Here is a 20,716-nt window from a genome sequence, read left to right as displayed (position 1 = left end):
CCTGGCTTTAATCTGGGAGACAAATCGTGCAGTGGCCTGATGAAATATGCTGGATTTGATCACAGGAAGAGGAGGAGGAGGAGGAGGAGGAGGAGGGGGAGTTCACAGAGAGAGACGGACACAGCAGGGATGGTCAATCAGCTTAATAACTCTAGAGCAGACCCACATGGTTTGTGTAGACAGAATTATGAAGAAACTTTTACAAATTTCCACAGAATTGGAAGGTCCATGATTAATGATTATTTTTACATATATGCTCCACCCATATTCATCTGTTATATACTGTATATTTGACCTAACTCTCAGCTACAACACAGTTTACTAGGGATGCACCAATATTACAATTTTGTCAGACACTGATAATTATGCCATTGATGTTAATTGATAAATTGAAAAATATCAAAATATTTTGTATCAAAATAAAATTCTACATTTTTGTCAAAGTCTGTAAAATTCTCTGCAATTTAAATGTGTGCAAATTAAAATTAAATTAATTACTACAAATAACAACAAATTACTAATAATAAAACACATTGTGATTCCTGTTTTCCCATCTCCACTCTCATGATATTTAAGACTTTTGTTTTATCATTTAAAATATTTAGAACTTATGACCTTAAATTTAATCAATTAATTTACAAACATTTAAAACAAGACTTATTAAAGACCTGCAGGGCCCTGTAAATAAATAAATAAATAAATAAATAAATAAATAAATTCAAGCAGCAATATAACAGTACATTATGATAAATTTATATTAGGGTTATCAAATCGATTAATCGCACCCAAAAAAAAGTTTGTGTTTGCATGTATATATAAATACACATACATCCATGTGTAAGAAATATTTACATTCATATATTCCTATCTATGTATGCTTTAAATTATACATAAATATAAATGAAAAGTTCAGACGCAAAAGCCTCTAAATCCTTTAGACGTATTTCTTTAAAATTGCATTTCTTTATGGCTATTTTGTACAGGTTTCTATGTAACTCATGGTACTTTTGATTGGGCTGAGGCTGGAATTTAGTGAGTCTGAAGTAAAATTATTTAGTGGATGTATACTATTTGTCGAGTGCACTCACTTAGTATCATTATCTCATTTTTGGCTGAGATGGCTTTTAGCTGGTTTTGCATCTGAACTCTTCAAATCTAAATCTAAATCTAAATCTAAATCAAAATATAAATATAAAACATTTCTTAAATATACACCTGTATGTTTGTGTATTTATACATGTATATAAATACAGTACACGCATATATTATGTAAACAAACTTTAATTTTGGTTGCGATTAATTAGCCCTAATTAATATAGATTTTGAAATTTGTTGAAGATTAAATTTAGTGTTTTTGGTTGCGATTAATTGCCATGAATCGAGTTAACAGCCCTAACGAATATACATTTTTAGATTTGTTAAAGACTACATTTAACAGTGTTTTTAAATTATTTAAAAGTACACACACATATTATGTAAACAAACTTTTATTTTGGTTGTGATTAATCGCGATTAATTGATTCGACAGCCCTAAAGAATATACATTCTGAGATTTGTTAAGGATTACATTTAATTGTGTTATTAAATTATTAATTTCTTTTTTTAAGTTTTCAATGATTAACATTTAGTCAACATTAGATGACACAAAGTCTAATCTATATGTAAAACTATGGGAAATGAGCATGCACAATTAAAAATCCATGACACAGTATTAAAATACTGCCCATCCCTTCATTCTGCCATGTTAAAACCCATCCTACACATTTTAAAAACACTGCACCAGCTGCACCTTCAAATTTTAGGGAAGAACAACTCTCTGAAAGCATTAGAAAGCTAACACTGTGTTAAAACTCACCTGGGCGATGCAGTAATCTCTGGGATTTTCTTTCTCCAGCCCATATTTCTCCAGAGCCTCGGCCACAGCAAAGTCAGCCATATCAGTAGTTGAGAGCAGGATGGTCTTGTAGGGAATGTTAGGCTTCAGACTATCAGCATAGATCCTCAGAGTCCCTCCTACAAGAGAAAGATTGTGTCAAAGATAATTAAGAACTAATAGCGTAGCTTAGCAGTAGACCGATATATCGGCAAGGCCAATTAATCAGTGGATACTTGGCTTTCTGAGATTATCAAAATTGCCTGATAATCACACCTTTTAACTCCATGCCCGTCTACCTTGTGTCAGATCCAAAGTCTAAAAGCAGGCCTAGTCAAAGAATAATGGAGATTTTTGGTTGTATCCAATGTAGGTTAAAGGATTTTATTAGCATGGCAGCACACACAGCGTGAGAACTCAAACGTCCCACAACACTGGCATCTAAACCCAGCCGTGTGCTTGACTAAGCCTCTTTAACCAGTTCACACACTGCTTAACTCTTACCAGACAGGGTGAATGTGATGAGTAACTGGGAGCCTTTCTGTGTGTGTCACATTAAGGATTTGGCTCCGGTCTAAACCCTCGCCAGCAGACATACGTTATTATCCTGATTACATAAGCTTGGAAAATCTAAACATCCCTGTCTGTCCAGAACAGAAAGGCTATTTTAGGCGTCGGTGTGAATGGACCTACAAAATAAAGTTTTATGTTGAGGTCTGGAATGCTTTCCCACTTGAAAGTAGGTAGTTCATTGGCAAAAGGTCCCAACAAGTGCAACGGAGATGCCAGGGCTCTGGTTTAGCGCTCTCATTATAAAATCACAGTTTACAGTGTCCCATGGAGACAAACTGCTGACATCATAGCCTATTTTACACGGGAAAACAAACGCCATTTTTGGACCAAACAGTCTCTAGATACACATATAGAGCTATAAAATTAGTCTATTTATCGTCCAGAATTTGATTCGTAAAATACACAAACACTAAATCTGCACGGTTATGCTAATATTCCGTATAAACTACTTTTGCAGCTTAGTTTCCGTATATGGTCATAAGACTTCCATATGCAAATGTTCTCCCATCATGATTGGCTAGCCTCTTTGCATGTGAAATTAACAGCAAGGCCTCTTGCGGACTGATCACTTAGGAGTTGATCTGTAGATGTATGTTGATGTATTAGTGGTGTACAAACCTGAATCCGGTCGACCGTCTCCGCTGCGGAATTCTTGCATCCTCTTTTCCAGCTTCTGCTGTCGTCTCCTCTTCATCACCACCTCTGGGTTAGAAATGGTCCGTGTGAAACTGGTCTCTGGCATGTCTTTATACACCTCTGCAGCCAATCTAGAGTTCTCTCTATCAGAACGAGGGACAACAAGAGTGATAGAAACAAGTCAGTCAGTTAAGACTACAGAAAGACAAACAAGAAAATTAGGACCAGAGACATAAAAAACCCTGAATGGATTCATTTTTAAAGATGCACTTATACGATCCCTTTTAATAAACTATTGCCTTTATGTGCATGTCTATCATACAAGCAAATTAGTTGATATTCCTCACCCATCCTCGCGGTTCAGCGCGTGATCATCTCCATCTGGAATTCTGGAAAAGGCCTCCTTCTCCCTCTTCTTCTCTTTCTTCTTCTCCTTCTTGGACAGCGTTCTTTTGAAGTTTTGAATCACCCCCTCCTTCTCTTTCTCAGGGCCATTTATCAGTGTTCTCTGTTGGAGAGATCAAGAGGAAAAATAAAGAGAAAGATGTTGAGAAAAATTGCAGTGGGATATCAAGTAGAGTGGGTTATGACTCAGAAAATCAGACTTAATTCAAAAAATTCTTAGCATCTCCTTTCATGTTTATTTTAAAATAAAATAGCAAAATTTGAATATTAACATCTAATTAGGGGCCAAGCACCGGAGGTGCGGTGGCACCTATTGTATCCGTTGGCGTTATTATTATTCTCCTTCTTCTTCCTCTTCCGCCGCAAGTCTATGGCAGCCCATAGAACCGCTTGCGGGAAAGTTGTATAATTTTGCACACTGATAAAGAACAGTCCCAACATTAACCATAGCAAGTTTGGAGTCTCTAACTCAAACTCTCTAGCGCCACCACTTGTCCAAACTTCCAAAAGATTTATGCTAATAACGTTTGAACCGTAAGCCACACAACAAAATTTTTTTTTTCCTCCGATTCCCTGGCTTATGCCGAGTCGAATGGACACCAAAATTCAAAAATCGTAAGGTTTAGTTTTTTCGCTATTCTCAATTGTTCGTAAAACCTACTTTTTCGAACTCGTCCGATTGTCACAAAAATTGATCCAGATCATCTTCAGACCATGCTGGCAAAAAGTTATGGAATTCAAGTCGATTCCTCCAGCTGTTCACGAATAACACGCGAAAGAATTCTACGAAAAGCTAGCAAAAATCAATGTGAGGCTATATCTCCGCAACAGTTTGGCATATTGACACCAAACTTGGTGTGTGTTATAACAAGCATGACCTGAGCCTACCTGCAGTGTTTCGGTGCAGTGCCCCCTAGTGGTCAGAAGATACGAAAAATGGCTATTTTTCTTTATAACGTCTGAATGATTTGTCCAAAAATCACAAAACTGGTCTCTTTAGATTCGGTGTGTCATACCGAGTCGAACCATATCCAATTTTCCCATGTCAGCCATTTTGGGTGTCGGCCATTTTGAATCTAGCTTTAAAATGCTGTATCTTGAGAACCGATTAGCGTATCGTTTCGACATTAATTACAAAAATGTTCGGCACCATGCCCTGAATGTACATAAAAATTTTGGGGCCAGCGCCACCTTGTGGTCAAACGTTACAACGAAATTTCAAAAATTGCTAATAACTTTTGCGTACATTAGCCTATTGAAATGAAACTGATTTTGATAGATTCCTTTGGTCATGCTGAGAACACCGATACCAATTTTGCCAATTTTGGCTGAACTTCCTGTCCTCCATTTTGATTCATGTTGAAAACCTACTTTTTCAAACTCCTCCTAGACCGTTAGTCCAATTTTCACCAAATTTGACTCAGATCATCTTCAGACCATGCTGACAAAAAGTTATGGATTTTGTGTCGATACACGAAACCGTTTTCGTTTAGCGCATCAACGAATTTACTGGAAAGATGCCAAATTGCATCCGAGTCTGTATCTCTGCAAAGCTTTGACATATTGACACCAAATTTTGTATGTGCTATTGTCACCACACTCTGACCAAGCCACATCAATTTGGTAACAGTGCCACCTATGGGTCAGAAGTAATACGCCATTCACTAAACATTAATAATGAAATTTACAAAAATGCTAATAACTTCTGTTTACATTAGCCTATTGGAATGAAACTGATGCCAATAGATTCCTTGGGTCAAGTCGAGAACATTGATACCCATTATGCCGAAATTGGCCAAACTTCCTGTCCGCCATTTTGATTAATGTACAAAACCTACTTTTTCGAACTCCTCCCAAACTGTTAGTCCGATCTTCACCAAATTTGACTCAGATCATCTTCAGACTATGCTGGCAAAAAGTTATGAATTTCGTTTCGATATACGAAACCGTTTTCGTTTAGCGCATCAACAAATTTGGTGGAAAGATGCCAAACTACATTTGAGGCTGTATCTCTGCAAAGCTTTGACATAATGATGGCAAACTTTGTGTGTGTCATTGTCATTTCACACAGAACACGTCACATCAATTTTAAAACAGCACCACCTGTTGGTCAAAAGTGATAAGCCATTAAATTTTATTACGATTGGTTGTATTTATGATTTTTCAGCCATTTCAACTGATATTATCCTAAAATGGCTTAAGTTACTCACTGTTGTAGTCGGTCTGCTGCTCCTTGCCGTGCTTAACTCCTCATTCTGCCTCTTTTGTGCTTGGCCCCGCAATTGCTGCTTGCAGCTATATTTTGATAATGCTTTCAGTTTCAATTAGAGGTGTGCCTTTAGGTTATGTATATATTAACAGTTCTATTTGAACTATTATCATTCTTATAATTATTAGAATAACTAATTATTAAAATATTAAAATTATTTTTAAAAGAACTGTGTATTAAACATTATATTTTTAATTATTTAATTTTATACTGTTAACAATATTTTTCATTTTGAATGTTTTAGTATTTATCTATTTAACTATTTTAAATAATTAATTGCATTATTATTATACTGATATTTAACCATTTTTTAAGATTAGCACATTTTTATTCAATATTTATCTAAATTATTTTTAAAAATTAATTGCATTATTTACTATTATAGATAAAGGGGGTGAAAGCTTAAGGCAAAATTATATGGAACAATGTGTTTCTGTTGACTTCAGCTCTTAACACAGCTGTGATTTTGCAATACATCATAGGAAACACTCCAAAAATTTGCAGGGGGATTTCAAAATATTGCGTTATGAGAGAAGAGTAATAGCCATAGCAAGGATTGCAGAGTTCAAATTCAAGCATGTTGGACAAGTTACTCTACAAGAGAGCGGCCAGACAGATGTCACAACACCACTTCAACTCCACATCATCAAATGGTTGGAGAGCAACTAAACAGCAGATTTTTAGGACGTTTTCAGTTCTCAGTTGATATAAAAAAAAAGCAATCTGTCCTAAATTATGAACCTTTTTTGCAAAGCAGAAGTAAGCAATTGTCTGTGAATGTGTAAGACTTCTGATGAAGTGAATGGTAAAACCCCTTAGTGTTACAAACCAGCATGTTTATGATTTGGATAACACATTTAAAGACTATGATAACGAAAAACAGTTACCAATTTCAAGCAGCAATACAGCTGCAAGCAGCGATTACTGGGGTTCAAGCGCTTAAGGCACTTAAGAATAAGGAAAAAAGACATTACATATTATTTAGCAAGGATGTACCCACTTAAATAAATGATTAAAAATGCATTTTTGGCATATCCAGGTAATTTACCATAGAAATACAATGTTTTTTAACGTTTATGACTGTTATAGTGTTAGCTCTGGTGCAGCCCCCTTAAAACTTTGCAAGCTTGTTTAGAATCACTGCATGTGCTCAGCAGGTTTCGTGAAGTTTTGAGTTTTCCTTTAGATTTTACAGGATTTGGGGTAAATTTGGACAGGTCCCTTTTTTTTTTTTTAAACGATCCCATTATAGCTTTTCAAAGGGTGAATTTCAACTTTTTTTTTTTTTTTTTTGATAATTGTTAGTCCAGAGCAGGGGTACTCAACCCAGGTCCTGGAGATCGACTTTCCTGCAGATTTCAAACACACCTGAACCAGCTAATTAGGATCTGAAGGAGCACTTGATAATTACAGACAGGTGTGTTTGATTAGGGTTGGAACTAAACTCTGCAGGAAGGTCGATCTCCAGAAACAGGGTTGGGCACTCCTGGTCTAGAGAGACAAGAGAATTGTACTGCAGTGTTTTTTTCCAGATTGAGTGAAAAACCTAGGACTAGTTTGCAAAAGTAGGTTTTTTACATCTTCTCAATCATTTAACAAACAATTTAATTGACAGCAGTGGTTCTAGAGGCAAAGATGTCCAGAATGAGGAGTTATATCATACAGTACGAATTTTGTGTGTATGTGTGAAAAACTGTGCAACGTACAATCAGTTACGCCCCTTGAAAAATGCAATACCCAGACTTTTGGGGCCGTTAGTCAAATAAGCCCACCAAGTTTTGTTCTGATCGGCCTCTATTTACCTTGTCTCACAGGTGCTCAAATGTCGTTGGCCAATGGTGGTCATCTTTTTTGAGATACGCAATTGTTCTTGTAGGCTCTTGTGGCACTTTGGACCAAGACCATGCACACCGATTTTCATGTTTATAGGACAAACGGTTGCACAATTATAGCCATTTTTATGGTTTTTCCCTCTTATAGCGCCACCAAGTGGCCAAGCTCTGCGATTTTTTTTTTCCCTTTGACCTCAGATTGAGTTTTTACAAAAGCGTTCTGAGTTTGGCGAAGATATCTCATTCCATTCAGGAGTTAAAAGCATTTTACTAAAAGTGGCCTGCCCCGTTCGAAAGTTTTGGCGCCCCTTTGCGACGGTGAGTCAAAAGTTCCAACTTTTTTTGATAATTACTGATATTCACTTTCCAGAGAATCTTTCTGCACTGGTTTGGTTCCAATTGGGAACCCCAAAACCTAGAACTAGTTTGCAAAAATATTTTTTGAGAAAAATTTGCAAGGCTCACAATCAAATCTGAGCCTGCGACTGACAGTTTAGGAATTCTAAACATTTCCGTACTTTTGATCGCTGTAGTGCCCTTGTCAGGCCAATTAGGGCGAGCCTTGGTCACGTTGTAGGCTGTGAGTACTAACATCCCTCCAAGTTTTAAGTCTCTATGACTTATGATCTGTGACCATTCTAACAATTATAATAAGGTTTCAGCGCTACGCTCTTGAACCCCTAATAATTGACTGTTTTTGTGCAGCTTAAATAATTGGAAGCGAATGAACGCAGAAGCATTGTGCATTCAAGTTGCAAATGGCTGCATCTGATCTTACATTAAAAATAAGGTGAAATGTATTCAAAATGCATTCTCACAGTATTTCATTTTCAAATAATTTTCAGCTTTCGTTCTTCACATCTCCTGCACTATATCTTGCAGTAGATAGATGAAAGTGCTGTTCTGTGTGTGTGAAGTTTTGTGGCAAATCTAATGTGACAAAAACATGAATAAAACAGTGACGCTAGCATCTTTTCATCCTGAGATGTTACAAAGTTATAGTGGTAAACAGCTGCCACTAGTACTTTCGTTGATGACTGAAACATTGCGGTTCGGAAGGTGGAATTGAACTTTGGTTTGGGCCGAGCATTCGAAACAACTGTGAAAACGGCCTAAAATGCAGAAAATTGTTGGGACCTACCGCCCACACACTAAAACACACATTCCTGCAGACTCAGACACTCCTAGCTCTGATTTTATGTCTCTTTGGGGAGCCTTGCTGCACACAACACTAAGAGCCACTGAAGTGGAGAGAGAGCGAGAAAGAGAGACAGAGAGAGAGACAGACGGAGTAAAACGAAAAAAAAAAATTGATCTGCTCCACTTAAGTGAGGAAATGAAGTGTTTGCTGATGCCTGTGTGTTTGTATGTCCTGAGAGGGTTTTTAACTGACGTGCAATGGGCCGGCTTGCGGAGAAGATGGTTTCAGGGCCCGTCTGAACAGCAGGGGACTAAAAAAGCTGTTCCAACATAACCAAGAGCAGAAAACTCAACAGGAACAAACACAGACACCCTCGGTGAATCATCGTAAAACTATAGCTTCTGCATTCAAGCAGAATAAACCACAGAATCAGGCTCTGTAAAAAGCAAGTTGGGTTTGTTTTCTAACTTTTGGTCTGGTCTCGGTCTCACCTTGGGAATGATGTCATTCTCGTTCTTGAGAACGAAGCGGCCCTCTCTGTCGTCTTTGTTCCAGTTCAATTGTACAACCAGTGGTTTCTCATCCAAGTCCAGTTTCCTCTCTTCTGTCACAGAGAAAGATTATGCCAGTCAGAAAATCACCTCTCTATGGACTTTAATTAGAGTAGACTTAAACAAAAATAAGGCTATAACTAGGGCTGCACGATTAATCGCACGATGTCGTGAGGCGCGTTTAGTCAATGAAGCCAGTACTTTGATTAGTAGTAAAGCTCCATCACGTGCGTTCAGTACACAGAGCAAGTAATACACAGAGCCGTAAAGCACTGACAAGCTACGCCAAATCGCGAGCAAAATCGAATTCGCTTCAGCTGAACGCACATGATGGAGCTTTACTACTAATCAAAGTACCGGCTTCATTGACTAAACGCGCCTCACGACATCGTGCGATTAATCGTGCAGCCCTAGCTATAACCCAAATAAGGTCTCGTTCATGAAACAAAAACATTAAAAATTTTCACAATCCTAATCTCTTCTAAATTACTGCATGTAATTCAATGTGATATTTACTCAAAAAAGGTTTTAAAAACTTTCACATGTTTGGTAAAATATCAAACAGACTAAACCTCAATACAGCCTCTTGAAAATCGTCTTCTAAACACTGCTTTCTCACTAACAATGACTAGACAGAGGCTTTCCTGACATATTGTATATGCAAAAGACATGAGAATGTTTTCTAGAAAATGAAAGGAAGAGAAATCAAATGCAACCAGATAAACTAAAACATTAGGGCCAGAAACACACTCTGGAAGTATGCAGCTACATGCAATTTTGAATTGTGAACTGCATTTTGACTTTTGCCAAATGCAACAACCTGAGATTAAGCTGTGTTGCTAAAAGTGTCAGCATTTACACTGCTGTTTAAAAGTTTGGGATCAGTAAGATTTTTAATGTTTTTTTTTTGTTTGTTTCTTATGCTCATCAAGGTTGCATTTATTTGATCAAAATACAGAAAAAGTAAATTTAGTAAACAGTAATACTGTGAAAATTTTAAATAATAGCTTTCTATTTTAATACACTTTAAAATATAATTTATTTCTGTTTTGCAATACTGAATTTTTTTTTGGTCGTCCCTCCAGTCTTCAGTGTTACATGATCCTTCGGAAATCATTCTAATATGCTGATTTATTATCAATGTTGGAAACAACTGTGCAGCATAATTTTTTTTGGAACTTGTGATAATTTTTTCAAGACTCTTTGATGAATACAAATTTAAAAACAACATAACTCTTGAAGTAGAAATCTTTTCTAACAATTTTCTTATTTTTTTGTTGAAAAAAAAAACCCACTTTTATTCTCCAAGGATGTATTAAATGGATAAAAAGTAATCAAAGTACAGACATTTTTTTTATTTTATTTATTAAAGAATACTAAAAAAAAGCATCACAGGTTATAATATTATGCAGCACAACTGTTTCCAACATTGATAATAAATCGGCATATTAGAATGATTTCTGAAGGTTCATGTGACACTTAAGACTAGTAATGATGCTAAAAATTCAGCTTTGCATCACAGAAATAAAATATAATTTAAAGTATATTAAGATAAAGTCTAATAAAATTTAAATAGCAATAATATTTCACAACATTACAGATTTTCATGTATTTTTGATCAACTAAATGCAGCCTTGGTTAGCATAAGAGACTTCTTTAAAAAAATAAAATAAATAAATAAATTCTTACTGATCCCAAACTTTTGAATGTGTATGCATTTGCATATTATACACTACCGTTCAACAGGTTCATATCAAAGAAATTAATACTTTTATTCAGCAAGGAAGCACTAAATTAATCAAAAGTGACAGTAAAGACAGTAAAGAAATCATTATTTTCAAATAAACACTTTTCTTTTAAAAAAAAGAAACACTGATAATAATAAAAACAGCAAATCAGCATATTAAAATGATTTCTGAAGGATCACGTGACACTGAAGACTGCATTAATGAATTCAGCTTTGCATCACAGAAATAAATTACTTTTTAAAATGTAATCAAAATATAAAACAGTTATTTTAAGATGTAATAAAATTTCATGATATTACAGTTTTTACTGTATTTTTGATCAAATAAATGCAGCCTTGACTCAACATAAGACTTCTTTCAAAAGCATCAAAAAAAAAAAAAAAAAAAAAAATAACCCTAACTTATCAACCCCAAACTTTAAAACTGTTAAACTATTAACTAAAAAAAAAACTATTAACAATAAAAACAAAATGGCATTTCGATTATTTTTTTTTTTTGTTCCTATAACTCACCGCCACTGACGTGGACCTCATAGAGGGAGTATTTGGGAGAAGACAGCATCCTCATATCCGGTCTGAACTTTTCCGCCAGCGTCTCGATCACATCCTGCGTGGTCGCCGTACTGGACACTCGGATACACTTTGTGGCAAAGTTCCCCGCCACCCGGTCCTGGAAGTAAAAGCGCATCACGCCATGGAACTCCAAGTCCTGAAAGAATAAAAAGAATACAACAATCAGTGCACGCAATTTCAAACCAATTTTCACAAGTGTATGCACTTTTAAACAGCATCTACATCATTTAGATTCACATTGGGTCTGCCGCAAAAGTTCATCTCTTCCCCATCTGCGGTTTGCGATTTAATCTAGCAGGAGGCTACATCTGTACCATCTCTGTTGTGTGAAAAAACGAGCAGCTCTGTGTGGCAACATTAAACTCGTAACCTGCAGCGGAGGCTGATATTTGAGCTGGCCGAGCAGGATGTATCTGGGACGAGAGGACAGCAGCCTTAGGATAACAGTGAAGACGTGCTTGAAGAAACCTTTGTGTTTGTACAATAGAGAAGCAGGCGTATCAGCATTCACTGATATTGCCTGATTATACCACAGCAATGTGAGCATCAAGAGCGTTTTATACTCATCTTGATGAGCTGTAACAGCACACCACTGATACACAACTCATTCACACTATAGTATTTCCGGACACACCCGACCACACCACACTGTGTGCTACACAGTCTTAAATATGAGATATCTGGACCCTCAGGGTCATGATGAGGCTCCTATATTTCATTTTTATTTTTAGAAAATGACAGATTGTTTCCCTGACATGGAAGTGAGTAAATTATCAGGACATTTTAAAATAAGAAAAGAAGATAAATGTAAGACTGCATTGTTATTTTTATAGCACTTTTCCCAATCTGTGCTGCTGTAATAGCTGCTTTAAAGAAAAAGTGCCTTAATTTCTAACAGCCACCAGTGAGTATTGTAGTAAAGGGAAACAAAGGAAATAATGGCTCATTTCTGAGCATAATAAATACACAAAACACAGATAAGGGAAAACATTTTGGGCTTTTAATTCCTGAAATGTGAGTGTGTGTGTGTGCAAGAGGTGTGACTTCAAACATCAAGAGAACAAACACCATGGCAACCAGAACAATGAGTGTCAGGAGAGTCACCATGTGTTTCCTCAAAACACAAAGGACTATTTCCTGTCAGCTTTAGCGTATAAACCAACTTTAGCTGGTTTGATTCTATCTGAAACAAAAGGCCTAATAAAAAAAATAATAATCAACTCCCATTACAGTGAATTTACCAGAGTTATGGCCATTGCTAGGTAAAACAAAACAAAACAGAGCAAATCAGATCAAAATAAAATTAAAAAAAAGAAAAGAAATCAGATTAAAATAAAATAAAACAACCAAATAAATCAAAACAAAATAAAAAATAAATTAAAATAATATAAAACAAAATAAATCAGATCAAAATAAAATGAAATAAATCAAAATAAAAAAACTTGATCAAAATAAGAATAATAATAAAATATCAGCTCAAAAAAAGAAAATAAATAAATAAATAAAATAAAATAAAATAAAAATCAGATCAAAATGTGACCCTGGACAACAAAACCAAACCAGTCATAAGGGTCAATTTTTGGAAAATTAGATTTATACATAATCTGAAAGCTGAATAAATAAGCTTTCCATTGTTGTACAGTTTGTTATTGAGAAAAATTGTCTTTAAAATTGTCCATGAAATTCTTAGCAATGCATATTACTAACCAAAAGTTCTGATAAATGTACGGTAGAAAATTTACAAAATATCTTCATGGAACATGATCTTTACATGATTTTTGGCATAAAAGAAAAATAATTTTGACCCATACAGTGTATTTTTGGCTACAAATATACCCATGCTACTTATGACTGGTTTTGTGGTCCAGGGTCACAAATAAAAAAAAAAAAAAAAAATTAAATTAAATTAAAATCAATAAATCAATCAAAATAAAATATAATAAAATAAAATACTCGTGTCTTAATAAATCCCGAATAATTTTCCACCAATTTCTGGTGCATTAATGAGATTTTATAGCCAGAACTATCAGTTTAGCATGCCGGATTGTGCTAGACTTCATGTAGTTCAATTATCTAGCGTGCACAGACACAGGAAGACAGGACGTACTCTTCGGCTTCACTCAAGAATGTCTTTGAAGCCCGTAAGAGGGTTTGCTGATGAAAAGGAGACATATGAGCGCTACGGCTGACTGTTTGCCCCCCGCCGTCCCACCTTTGACCTTGCAACTCTAAACCCTGCTGGAGAAAACTCATCCCAGCTTTATCACCACGCGTACCGAGGGATGCGCGCACGGACTGATCTCCTGGACTGCGCCGTGGAGCTCATAAATCAGTTATGAGGCGGTATGCGGTCTTTCATCTCTTATCCGTTTGAATTTCAGGAATTCCGTAGCCAAGTCAAACCTTCCATCCAGGCTGATATTATCACGCTCGTCTGCTGAGGACCATAAATATGTCAACTGTCACCGCTTTCGGCATATGGAAAAAACATGTGCGGAGCAACTGGAGAAATATGGTGGAATTTGAAAAATTCCCAAAAATCCATTCAGGGAGGCTGGATCGCTCAGTGGTGGTTATACTCCAGTTTAGGCCAGTTTTTTTTTTTGTTTGTTTTTTCATTACTCAAATACTATACTACTTTTTATTAATATTTTGAATTATTCTGTTTTTCATTTCTACATTTTTATTTTAATTATGTTTTTAGCAATGTTGCTGTGTTTCATTTTATTTTATTTTATTATTTATATTCATATTTTATTTTATTTTATTTGTGGGTGTTAGTTTTTACTCATTTTTATTCCAGTCTTAGTTTTAGTTATTTTAGTTCTGTTAAGTTAAGTTATAATAAATAAAAATGAGAAATGTTGCATTGGAAACTAGCTAAAGTAAAAGTAATCAACACTAAATACCAAATGCATTTTCTTGTGTGTTTATGTCATTTTCATTAGCTATTGTCTGTATAGTTTTCATTAATCTTTCTTTCAGTTTAAAAGTTATCACATTAAGTTAAACTAACAGAAATTGAGTAATACTGTTTGAGCAACTAACAGAAATTAAGTAAATTGATTTTTTTTTTTCCAGTTAAAATTTATTTTATTTCAGGTAACGAAAAAAGTTTTTATGGTTTTAGTTTTACTATAATAAGCCTGGTTCAGGCTCAATTCTCACAGTACAGTATTCCGGAAGTGCACATTTGATAAACAGCATCACTAAAATACTATAATACTTTTGAATTATTAATATTTTTTTCCATTTTTATTTTAATTATGTTTTTAGTAATTTGTTTGTCATCTTTATTAGTTTTTTTTTTTATATATATATATATTATTTTTATATTGTATATTTTACTTTATTTTTTATATTTTATTTTATATTTTATATTGTTTTAATATCTTATTTTAATTTTTTATTTTATAATATATACTACTTTATATTTTATTTTATGTCGTTTTTATTCATTGTTATTCCAGGCTTAGTTTTAGTTATTTTAGTTTAATCAAGTTATTTTTTTATTTTATTTTATTTTATATATTTTATTTTATTTTTTTGTTTTGTTGTATTTTATTTTTACTTATTTTTATTCCAGACTTAGTTTTAGGTATTTTTTATTATATCCAGTTATAATAAATGAAATGTTGCACTGGAAACTATCTAAAATAATATGAATTATTAAATACCATTTGCATTTTCTTTTTTCAATAGCATTCAAAGTTTTTTTCTGTGTGTGTGTGTGTGTGTGTTTTGTCATTATTATTATTATTAGCTATTGTCTGTGTAGTTTTCATTAATATTTATTTTAGTTTAAAAGTTATTACATCAAGTTAGACTAAAAGAAATGGAGTGATATTGCTTGAGCAACTAGCAGAAATTAAATTATTTTTTTTAACTGTATTTCAGTTAATGTTTATTTTGTTTCAGGTAACAATTTTTTTTTAAATAGTTTTACTATAATAACCCTGGTCCAGGCTCAAATCTCACATTCCCGTTTTCCAGAAGTGCACATTTGATAAACAGTACACTTTATGCATTGAAAGATCCTTTCATTCACAGTGTCAAAAAACATTCACATTGCACAAAAATGCCCATGTCCTTAAAGAACGTTGAAATCCTACCAGCAGGGGGCGACGACAGTTTATTACAGCTTTCATGCAAATCATCAGACAGTTTGACAAGGACAAGCTTATGAGCTCATAGCTTTATTTCAAAGTGGAGAAAGAGCATAATAAAACATGTCAGTGTAGAATTTCGGTCAAGCTTGTGGCGACCCGACCTGACGATCACACCCAGAATAACTGGAAACACATGGGACTGTGGCCACCTCCCAATTCACACCACACAAAGCATTTTAAAGCATTTATCTTCCCAAAAGCGACTTTAAGTGACAACAGAACATGACTTTTGCATTTTCGAATTCAAAATTCGGAGTGATATGCATTGCTATTTGGCTGCTATGACGTTCTGGGTGGTTGCTAACTTGTTTCATTTACATTTGATATGCCAAACAAAAAGCGGCTTCATTTAAGATATGCATTCCCTGGGAATCAAAAACACTATTTTGGCATTGCTTGTGCTATGCAATACGTCTTGTTGAAATCCCCATGTATAAGCAATAACAATAGTGATGCTTGCCTTCGCCAACAGGCTATAAAGAAGAAAGGCTGTCATCGGTACGAAACAATAGTGGAGAATGCAAACAAGCTAATCTGCTCGCCACACACTGCCTATGACTAAACATTTCCATGTAGCAAACCGACAGTTCAGACAGTTAAGATAGGACTGAGTCAACAACTTCAGCCTGCGTCCATCTGCAACGTCTATATACAACAATGACCCTTTAGACCACGAGGTCAGCATTCATCTCTGCCCGAAAGCAATTAGCATACTAATAGGCCAGCTCTGTTCTTGACAGTCAGCCTCACCGATGTGCAAACAACCTCCTGCCTATCAATCTCTATAATAAGAAACAAGAACCAATCACTTGTAAGACACCAGCAGGCCTCGGTTGGATGCCGTAGTAATCAGTTTAACTATACTTTAAACTAACTCAAGTATTCTCATAGCTTTATGACATTACGGTTGAACCACAGATGTCACATGGATTATTTTAATCGATGTCCTTACTACCTTTCTAGGCCTTGAACTTGCATTGCAGGGTCAGAAAGCTCTCAGATTTCATCAAAAATATCTTAATTTGTGTTTGAAGATGAACGAAGGTCTTATGGGTTTTGAGTAATAATGACTGAAGTTTCATTTTTGGGTGAAGTACCCCTTTTAATGTGGATGCTTAATTCTCCCTTTTTTCAGGTTTTAGACTACTTTAGCAGTCATCTATCACTTACTTCACCATAATCTTCCATTATCTCTTTAACTAATTCTGGAAAAGCAGCTCCTCCTCATTTGAGACTTGTCATTTAACTTCATTAAATGTTCATTTCAAAAGCATAATTGTCCATATTTAATAATGTGCATTATAATGCTGCAATGTCTAAATTCACTTAAGTGTCACAACATTGATATGACATGGAAAAAAAAATTGTTATCTATTTGAATACATTTTAAAATGTAACTTATTCCTGCGATTTTAAAAGCTGATTTTTTTATTTTCTGCTCAAATAACATTTATTATAATTATTATTATTATTATTATTATTATTGTTGTTGTAGTTGTTGTTGTTGAAAACAGCTGAGTAGAATTTGTCCAGGTTTCTTTGATGAACAGAAAGTTCATTAGAACAGCATTTATCTGTAATATAAATCTTTTGCAACATTATAAATGTCTTTATTAACAATAATATAATATTATGTAATGAACTATATAATATATAACATAAATATAAATATAATTTCTTTCCATAAAAATTATATGGACTTCAAGCTTTTGAATGGTATAGTGTATGTTACAAAAGCTTTTTATTTCAGATATATGCTGATCTTTGGATCTTTAATAATAACAACAATAATAATAATAGTAGTAAATGTTTCTTGAACAGCAAATCAGCATATTAGAATGATTTCAAAAGAATCATGTGACATTGAAGACTGGCGTAATGATGCTGAAAATGTAGGTTTGATGACAGGAATAAATTACGTTTTAAAATATATTCAAATAGAAAACAGTTATTTTAAAGAGAAAAAAAATTCAGAATTTTACTGTTTTTGCTGTACTTTGGATCTAATAAATGCAGGCTTGGTGAGCAGAAGAGACATCTTTAAATAAACATTAAAAATCTTCAAAAACGTTTGGTTAGTAATGTCTTTTTTAATTACTACATCCTTAAATAAGTATTTGAATATGCAGTCATGCTGTAATATACATAAGACTTAACTATGAACAAATTAACATGGAAACATTTAAATATCACTTGTCCTGCTCTGATATACAACAGTGGTTACTTACAAATAAAAGTACAAAATGGACAGTAGCAAAAACTGTTCAATTCTAAAAGTGGGAGTGAGGGTAAAAATAATCATCTGAACCTCAATTATGATTTTTTTGGTGCAAGAAACCTTGTCTAACATTATAAGCAGACTTCAAAGGGACAAAAATAAAATGCTGGATACAGCCCCTTTAAATGTTCAGATAATTAAAACGTAGTAAAATACTGGAGAGGTCACCGGGTTATATTAAGTTGGTTTAAAAATGCAGTTAAAGCAGCGAAAGCACATTCCTGCGTGAGCACCTTTCACCTCTGACGGAGGCTGATCTCGGGGGAAATCAATGTGTTCAACAGGTCTCTGACCTGGATTAATGCAGTGGTGTGTTCAGAGGGGCGGCGTTAACCCCACGTCAGCAGGACACCTCGCTCGCCGAGACACCGGCCAAATTCCCACCACACAATTAAGTTAAGCGTTTGCTTATTTTTTTTACACAGAAAATGTCTGGGCTCAAAATTAATGACTTTAAAAGACGAACCTAGAGTTTAAAAGGAGGCAGCTGAAACTGCTATGATGTCAGGTGTCCTAAATCATCTGAGGACAGACCAAAGCAGAAGTTGAAAATCTAATTACATCTGAGTTTACATAAGACAAGCAGCAAAACACTATGTAAACAACATTCTAAAGCCTTTTAAATGCACATGCTGGGATGACAGAGAAAGATAGAGAGAGAGATAATCTAAAGAATGTCAATACGAGTGAACAGAAAGAGGAAATACCGGACAGCAGAGAAAGAGACAGAGCAGGTTTGTCCTCTTCCTTCTTTGACTTCTGTCATTGTTTCTCTGAGGGCAAAAGAGCTGCCCAATGTCATATCACACCCCATCTCATCTCAAATACTGAGAGATGACATTTCAAGCAAAGACAGTTTCAATACACGTCATTTTTACTGCTGGCAATCTTTCTCTGTCACAGTAATAAGTCACTGGAAGAGTAGACAAAGGGTGACAAAACAGTGAATGTGCTTCTGTATCAAAGCATTAAACTTTTTTTTTTTTTTTTTGCTTAAATATATTTATTGGTTAAATTTTATTTGTATTATTTATTTAAAAAAAATATATATATATATATATATATATATATATATATATATATATATATTTTTTTTTATATAAAATACTTTTTTTGTTTAAAATAAAATATTGCAATAAAAAAAATAATGAACATAAACTAGTTTTTCCATTCAAATATGGCTGCCGTTTAATCAATCACTTACTAGGCAAACAAAAAGAGATACCGACAAAGAAACCTCAGTTTAGTTTATCAGTAACATCTCCACCCACATTTATCTCCCGATTAGTCATTTCTTTCTATCTATAAATCTATTACACCACTGTTTTTGCTATAGTGTTAAATGATTCACACACACAATGCTTTATTCAGCATCGTAGATGTAGTAACCAGTTTACTCCAGAGATCCGGGTGAGGGTTTATTCACGAGTCTGTGACAGAGCTGTCAGACAAACAATGAGCCACGGATGAGGTAAGCGTGTGGAAATGCAAAACATGTGACATCATAGGAAGATAAACGCCACAGGACCACAGCCCTGAGCGACAGATCTATAATCACAGGTTTAAAAGTAGGTTAATCGCCACTGTGCTTTTTAAAACAGACGCTGTGCACAGACGACCCAAAAAGGACATTTATAATGGAAAATACACCAGCAAAGTTACAACTTCTTTCAAGGATATGAAAGAAATAACCAGCAGCTGAGCCAACAAACTATTAGGGAAGCAAAGAGTTGATGTTCATACTAAAACTACAATTTTATTGTCAATTTGCAAAACCGAAAGTAAATGTGGAGGAATAAAATGAATAACTGCTCAGCCTGTAATCTGGCATAAGGAAAAAGCCCTGATATTAGCTTCAAACATCCAAGTTAGTTCAACAAAACTTAGTAATATTATAATAATAATAATAATAATAATAATAATAACAGTAATCTAAAATATAAAAAACATACATTTTAATGAAATTAAATATATAATTTCATATTAAATAAAAAAATAAACTAAAAGAATTGAAAAAAAAAAATTAAAATAAAAACGTTTAAACTTATAATCAAGCATGAACTTCATAAACAGCAAATCTAAATATGGAAGCTGAGGTGACCGCATGTGACCGAACCAGCACTGTTTGGTTCTCTGAGGAGCTGTAAGTGAATGTGACAGAGTTGAGAGCAGGAAACAGAAAGATGCTGCTTTCAGAACAACCATGTATTAAAAATGACCAGAGAAAGTGTGCGTGGGAGCAGAGGGGAGACAAGAGAGGTCGGGGCAGTTGGTATGTGAAGTCGGGTCACGGAGAGTGGAAAGACTTGTGTGACTTTCATGTTTTAACCAACACTGCTTATCGCTCTCCAAAGCCCTGAGCCTGTGGGACTGTCCTGATTACCACTAAACTCTGAGTGAACTTCCTTTATACACAGCTCTAAAACCCTAGATTTGTGGTTTCTAAAGAAAGAATTTAAAGATAATGATTGACTAGTAATTAAAGTTGATAATGAAAAAATGATTAATAAATAATTATTATTATTATAAGAACTATTAACTATTGGAAAGACTGTTGTCCACTGATGTGCATTTGGAGCGGGAAAAATGTTTTTTCTTATTATCGTATTGGTCCGAATCACCTAATAATTCAAATTATCATCTACTTAAAAATTCTTATTTACATTTAA

At 34.5% G+C, this 20,716-nt stretch overlaps 1 protein-coding gene across 1 annotated transcript in view; it reads right to left on the bottom strand.

Annotated features, from left to right (window-relative positions):
• The window catches only part of afdna (afadin, adherens junction formation factor a), a 134,888-nt gene that overhangs the window by 70,106 nt on the left and 44,066 nt on the right, over positions 1-20,716 (bottom strand). The window contains 5 exon segments of the mRNA XM_051092171.1: positions 1,856-2,013; positions 3,065-3,225; positions 3,430-3,590; positions 9,221-9,333; positions 11,541-11,736. Coding sequence (XP_050948128.1) covers positions 1,856-2,013; positions 3,065-3,225; positions 3,430-3,590; positions 9,221-9,333; positions 11,541-11,736 — 789 coding nt within the window.

This window comes from Labeo rohita, chromosome 20 (assembly GCF_022985175.1).
Source record: "Labeo rohita strain BAU-BD-2019 chromosome 20, IGBB_LRoh.1.0, whole genome shotgun sequence".
NCBI classification, from domain to species: Eukaryota; Metazoa; Chordata; class Actinopteri; order Cypriniformes; family Cyprinidae; genus Labeo; species Labeo rohita.
This window is presented reverse-complemented; position numbering and strand designations above follow the sequence as displayed.